The 6,643-nt window shown below is 37.5% G+C and overlaps 1 protein-coding gene and 1 long non-coding RNA gene across 2 annotated transcripts; one reads left to right on the forward strand and one right to left on the reverse strand.

Moving 5' to 3' along the window:
- Positions 1-730: 730 nt before the first annotated feature.
- On the forward strand, positions 731-1,789 carry LOC114500164 (olfactory receptor 4A5-like). Its single transcript, XM_028516776.2, has one exon. The coding sequence runs from the start codon at positions 842-844 to the stop codon at positions 1,787-1,789; it is 948 nt and encodes a 315-aa protein (XP_028372577.1). The 5' UTR covers positions 731-841.
- Positions 1,790-3,083: 1,294 nt separating this feature from the next.
- Positions 3,084-5,312, reverse strand: LOC118501012. The gene is made up of 2 exons (XR_004903585.1): positions 4,640-5,312; positions 3,084-3,115 (listed from the first exon to the last, which is right to left on the reverse strand). It is a non-coding gene; the product is annotated as an uncharacterized LOC118501012 (long non-coding RNA).
- Positions 5,313-6,643: the final 1,331 nt, after the last annotated feature.

Genomic DNA, 6,643 nt, shown 5'->3' on the forward strand with positions numbered 1-6,643 from the left:
ATTTGAGAGTTCGTGATAGTCATAAGTCAGTGAAGTTCAAAAATATTTCGTAAAAATCTAAATAGTGTCTCTGTGTTAAGGGTTGTAGGATAGACAAAGGTTACATGGAGAGAATTACCACTTCTTAAGAAGGTGATAGAAAAAAAGAAACAGAAAAGTTGCTGAGAGTCACATAGTCTAACTTAGTAATTGCTATAGGGAACAATGTTATAATTATGTCATGTTTGGATACAGTCCTGACTGTGGAAATTTAAGGAGAATCAGTGAAGTCTGAACATGCTTTGAGACATAAAGTACTGAATACCTATAGAAACTTATCATTCTGTTAAGTGAGGTATTCCAAAAGAGACATTATTTTTGGTGCTACATCAATTATATTATAAAGGTCCTCACCACAAATACTACCAACTCAGAGGACTGATTCATGCCAATTTATTTAGAGAATTTTTTCCGACCACCAGAGAGTAAGTCATTGCTGACTTGTGTGCCCAGGAATGATCGTTGAAATCAGGCTCTATTAAAGACACAATTGGCTGTGGGGCTTTTGATACTTTTTTCTGTCTACAATCCACTAAGACTTAGAGGGAAAACCTCTCACTAGTAGCCCAAACAAAATCATCTGAGGAGACAGAAAATCGTCAAGGGAAGGTGCAATAGGCTACTAGAAAGAAGAACTCATAGAATTTCGCCAAATGTTTATTGTATGTAAACTCCTGTAGATAATATAATAATGAAGGTGTACTCCAAAACGTACTGGATGTATTCATAGTATGTTCACGATTTCATTACAGGTCCCTTCTCCTGACCTCTCATTCCAGAAACAGGCTTTAGAGAAGAGTAAATGGGACATAGTAACAATGTGACAGAATTTGTTCTCCTGGGCCTCACTCAAGATCCTGGGGGCCAAAAAGCATTATTTGTCTTATTTTTACTCATTTACTTTGTGACAATGGTGGGCAACCTGCTCATTGTGGTGACTGTTCTTGCCAGCCCCTCCCTGGACTCCCCCATGTACTTCTTCCTCATCTATCTGTCACTCATGGATGCAGTGTATTCCACTGTCATTTCACCCAAATTGATCATAGACTTACTTTGTGGGCAAAAGACAATTTCCTTCTCAGCTTGCATGGGACAGCTGTTTTTGGAACACCTTTTTGGAGGTTCTGAGGTGTTCCTTCTGGTGGCCATGGCCTATGATCGCTATGTGGCCATCTGTAAGCCACTGCACTACATAACCATCATGAATAGACAGGTTTGCATCCTGCTGTTGGTGGTGTCCTGGGCTGGAGGTTTTGTGCATTCTGTGGTCCAGATTCTCTTTGTGTACAACCTTCCCTTTTGTGGCCCCAATGTGATTGACCACTTTGCCTGTGACATGTACCCACTATTAGAACTTGCCTGCACTGACAGCTACTTCTTAGGCATCACTGTGGTTGCCAATGGTGGAGCAATCTGTATGGTCATCTTTATTTGTCTACTAATATCCTATGGAGTCATCCTAAGTTCCCTTAAAACTCACAGTCTGCAAGGCAGGCGCAAAGCCCTGTCAACCTGTGGTTCCCACATCACAGTGGTTGTTGTCTTTTTTGTTCCCTGCATTTTTATGTATGTTAGACCTGTTTCTAACTTCCCTGTTGATAAATTCATAAGTGTGGCTTATACTGTTATCACTCCCATGTTGAATCCTCTAATATACACTTTGAGAAATGCAGAAATGACAAATGCTATGAAAACACTTTGGTGGAAGAAGTTAGGTAAGGGCAGAATGAGAATGTGTCACTCATATTGAATGCACTTGTTATTAATTCTGAAGCAAAACAAGGCATTGCATTCTAACAGGGGATGATTTAGTCAACTCAATGAGTTCTCTTGAGATCCTTTTCTTTATTCATACAAAGGTATCAAAAAGTATAAGAAATTATCCTTTGAGGTCAGAATCAATCTAATATGGTAGTTGTGAAGGATGAATGAAAAGGCACAGGTATTATTCCTATTATTAGGAAAAATAAAATAAATTCAACTTGTAACTTTTTTTAATTATTCATTTGCGGTTGTCCTGATTTTTTCCCCATTTATCTCCTCTGCCCCATACCAGCAACCCCCACCAGCCACAATCAATGCCCCTACATTGTCCCTGCCCATGAATTTCTTATTTGTATTTCTTCATTTCCTCCTACTCTTTTTCTCGTTAGCCCCGTACCTCCTCCTCTCTGGTCGTGGTCAGTTTGTTCTCTACTTTTTATGTTGAAATAGGCCTTAGAAGAGTCTTTTTTCCTTTGAAAAATTGAAAAACAAGCTATCTTTGAAAATTTGTTTTATCTAAAATAATAAGAAAGCAATTTTGCTAATATTTAGAACAAATTTCTAAGGTTAAGATTGTGGTTTTTATTTATTTTTTATTGTTGTTCAAGTACAGTTGTCCCCATTTTCACCTCACCATGCTTTCCTGCCCCACACATGTTTACCTCCCAATCTTGAATCTACACCCTTTGGCTTTGTCCATGTGTCCTTCATTCATGTTCTTTGATGGCCTTTCCTTTATTTTCCCCAAGCATCCCCCTCTCCTCTCCCATCTGGTTACTGTCAGTTTGTTTTTTATTTCAAAATTTTAATGTTTTGAATGCATACAACAGATTTTTCAGCTGCCTTAAGCATTTTGTGTTCAAGATTACTTCTGTTTTTCATTTTGATGCCTGTGCATTTGAAGTTCAGGATGTTTAGATGGGAGATGATACCATATTTGTTTAAATACACAATCATGGAACAGTTCTGCTAGATGGGATGTTGGATATATTCAGAGGTTGGGATGAACCTGAATGCGATAGTTGACAATGAAAACAGATCCTAGCTATTGATTGGTGTACAGAATACCATACTAATCCAAGCTGTAAACATATTTTCATGCTTTTCCTCACTAATTATGTGCATTTTTACCATTGTTCAAAGAGTAGATGGAGCTTATTTTGTCTTCATGACACTGAAGATTGGGTAAAGAAATGTATTGTTTTGTAGAGCAATGTGTTCCCTAAAAGTTGCATTCAACTTCAATACTTTAAATTATAGACTTAATAATGGTTTGTTTGTATATAAACAAAATTTTGGTTTTCCATCTTATCTTTTTTTTCCAAGTTCTGTGATCTTTTTTTAAAAAATATATTTTATTGATTATGCTATTACAGTTGTCCCATTTTTCCCCCTTCACTCCCCTCCACCCTGTACACCTTCTCCAACCCATATCCCCCCTTTAGTCATGTCCATGTGTCATACTTATAAGTTCTTTAGCTTCTACATTTCCCATACTATTCTTACCCTCCCCCTATCTATTTTCAACCTACAATCTATGCTACTTATTCTCTGTACCTTTCCCCCCTCCTCCTCCTCCCACTCCCCTGTTGCTAACCCTGCATGTGATCTCCATTTCTGTGGTTCTGTTCCTGTTCTAGTTGTTTGCTTAGTTTCTTTTGGTTTTGCTTTAGGTGTGGTTGTTAATAATTGTGAGTTTGCTGTCCTTCTACTATACATGTTTTTTCTTTATCTTCTTTTCTTAGATAAGTCACTTTAACATTTCATAAAATAAGGGCTTGGTGATGATGAACTCCTTTAAGTTGACCTTATCTGAGAAGCACTTTATCTGCCCTTCCATTCTCAATGAAAGCTTTGCTGGATAGAGTAATCTGGGATATAGGTCCTTGTCTTTCATGACTTGGAATGCTTCTTTCCAGCCCCTTCTTGCCTGTAAGGTCTGTTTTGAGAAATCAGCTGACAGTCTGATGGGAACTCCTTCATAGGTTACTGTCCCCTTATCTCTTGCTTATCTCTTATCCTTCCTTCTGGTCGACTCTATTGTTTTGAGTCCCAGTTTCCTTCTCATCACTATTGGTTCTCTGTGCATGTTCCTTCATCTCTTTTATGGTAACCTGCATTTTCTCATCTAATTTGTGCCCAAAATCAATCAATTCTGTGAGCTTTCTGATCACCAGTGTTTTGAACTGTGCATCTGATAGATTGGCTATCTCTTGGTCACTCCAAAGGATGAGTCCTGGGGCATTGATCTGTTCTTCTGTTTGAGACATGTCTCTCTCTCTCTCTTTTTTTTTTTTTTGGTCTGGTCGCTCCTGTTACAGTGAGGGGCAGAGCCTTAGGTGTTCACTGGGGCTGGGCACCCCAGTCACTAGATTGTGATGTTGTATGTGGGGGCAGGGGCAGGAAGGAACAATGGTGGTAGCTTCTTTCTCCTGGGACCTCAGTGCCTTCTCTGGGATCCTGGGTTGCACTCTCTGCCCTGGTCCACAATGCTGCCTCACTGGGTCCTCCAGCTGCCGCTTGCATACTCAGGGTCCACCTGCTGTGATCCTGCATGCCCCAGATGCCTTATGCGCTTCCAGTTGCCTTATGTGCCCAATTCACCCTGTTCCTTGCGCACCACAACCCATGCCTAGCTGCTCCTCTCCGCCCCTCCTACTGGTCTGGATGAACGGGTCTACTTCAACTTCTTGGCTGTCCGACTTTCATTAAGATAAATTCTCTGTCAGTTCTGGGTGTTATTCTGCCTCTCAATGGTTGTTGTTCTAATCTTGGTTGTGCATGGAGGTACAGTGTGTCCACCATTGCCTCCCTCTTGCCGGAAGTCCAATCTTACCTTAAAAAAAATTTTTTTTCAGCATGCAGCCCTCCAGAACATCACAAACTAGGAAGAAAATGGAATTGCTTTCATTTTATTGTAGGAACATCATCTATGTTTTGTAAGAGTTTTTTCCTAACTAAAAAAAATTAGAACTTTTCTTTTTTAAAAATTTTATTACATATTTTTAATGCATATGAATAATATATTCAATTAATACCCAGAATATGATCAATATTGAAGTTACCTGTGTATATCATTCCTTTCCCTCTTTCCAGAGGTAATCTCAATGTTGAATTCTTTATGAATCATAGTTAAAAATTGTTTAACTGTATATGTATGTATTCTTAAGTTATAGAGTGTACATTTTCATATTCCTTACCTTTATTAAATTATGCTACATAGGACAAAGTTTTCTGAGTCTTTGGTCTACAATGTTCACTTCCTAAGAAACAAGCATGTTGCTGCATGTCTCTGTAGTCCAACCAGTTCCCTGCTGTGTATTATTCCATGTCTAAATATACCACATGTTATGAACCCATTTGGCCAGCTTGCTACTCTGTGCTGCTATGGACATCATGAAAGAAACTACTTTGTGTTAAGTAGGCTGTTTGCCTGCTCACTTTTATGGATGGTTACAGTTTTCTCCTAAAGATGTATTATCTGTTACATTCCTGCCTGTGTTTATATGTGTGCATTTGTGTGTGCATGTGTTTAAAGAATTAAAATGTACTTTGTAAAGGGCTTTTGTTGTGATAAAACCAGGTTTTTGAACACTTTGAAAACAATGCAACCTACTTGCCTAATCTAATATGTCACATTTACAATTAAGTCCAAATACTTGTTTACCTATTTCTAGACTCTTTTCTTTTGATTGGTTTATTAATCCTAAGGCAATACTATGTTATTTTAGGTAATGTAAGTAGCTTTGATATCTGTTAAGAGTTCTAGTACACAATACTCTTATTAAAAACAATGCTGTCTCTTTAAAACAACTATTTTCCACATAATAATTATTTTTTTCACATAATTATTAAAATAACTTCAGAGGTCTAGAAACCTACTAAGATTTTGACAGACAGTATATTAAATATCTAATTAATTTAGAAAATAATTGATGTCTTCATCACATTGAATCATTCTTTCTGGGAACATTAAAAATCTCAGTATTTATTTTGCTCTTTAAGATTCAGTTACCTTTTGGAATATTGCTGAGCAGTAATGGTATCAATGACTTTTCTTTCCAATATCTTTCTAGTATTTTGTATCACATTTCTCATTTTATATTACTTAATAGAGGAAAAATGATGTAGCAACTGTGAGGAAAGGATACCTGGAATTATTCTTAGCTTTAATGGGGATGCCTGAGGTATTTCTCTATAAAAATGTGTTCATTAAAAATTATCATCTGAAATGTCCTCTAAGAAACAGATATCACTCTTCAAAGGAACAACTGGAAGCTATTCACAAAGAGTTTATAAGATTAAAGAACTTGAAAAAATGGTGAAGTACCTGGGACTAACAATAGTGGGATATCATTACTATCCCAGTTATGAAGGGGAAATAGGAATAGATTTGTTTTCAGAACATGGAATAACTGTAACAGAAAAAGGAGTGTCATTTGACAGGAGCTGTGTCTTGAGTAGAGAGACAGCCATTTCCAAAGTGGCTCATGAGGTAAAGTGGCAGAGGAATTAACACCTTGATGTCTCTTCACTCTCTGATCTGTTATTTCCTTCCACTGGCTGAACTTAAAACAGTTGATGACCATTTTACTGGTTAGTTTCTAAGGGCCCAGAATAAAGTGGAAAAGATTAGAGTTGGATCTACAGGAGCAAATGTAGCACATCCATCACACCCAACCCTTTTTGATTCTACTATTCACTTACAACTTTGGAAGGAAAGTAAAACTCTTTTCCCAACACAGGAAACATAAAAAGCCCCTTTAACTTTCATACCATCAATAATTTCAGCTCAGACATACTCCCACTTCAAACCTAATTGAAATATGAACCACCAATG

This window comes from Phyllostomus discolor, chromosome 6, assembly GCF_004126475.2.
Source record: "Phyllostomus discolor isolate MPI-MPIP mPhyDis1 chromosome 6, mPhyDis1.pri.v3, whole genome shotgun sequence".
NCBI lineage: Eukaryota > Metazoa > Chordata > Mammalia > Chiroptera > Phyllostomidae > Phyllostomus > Phyllostomus discolor.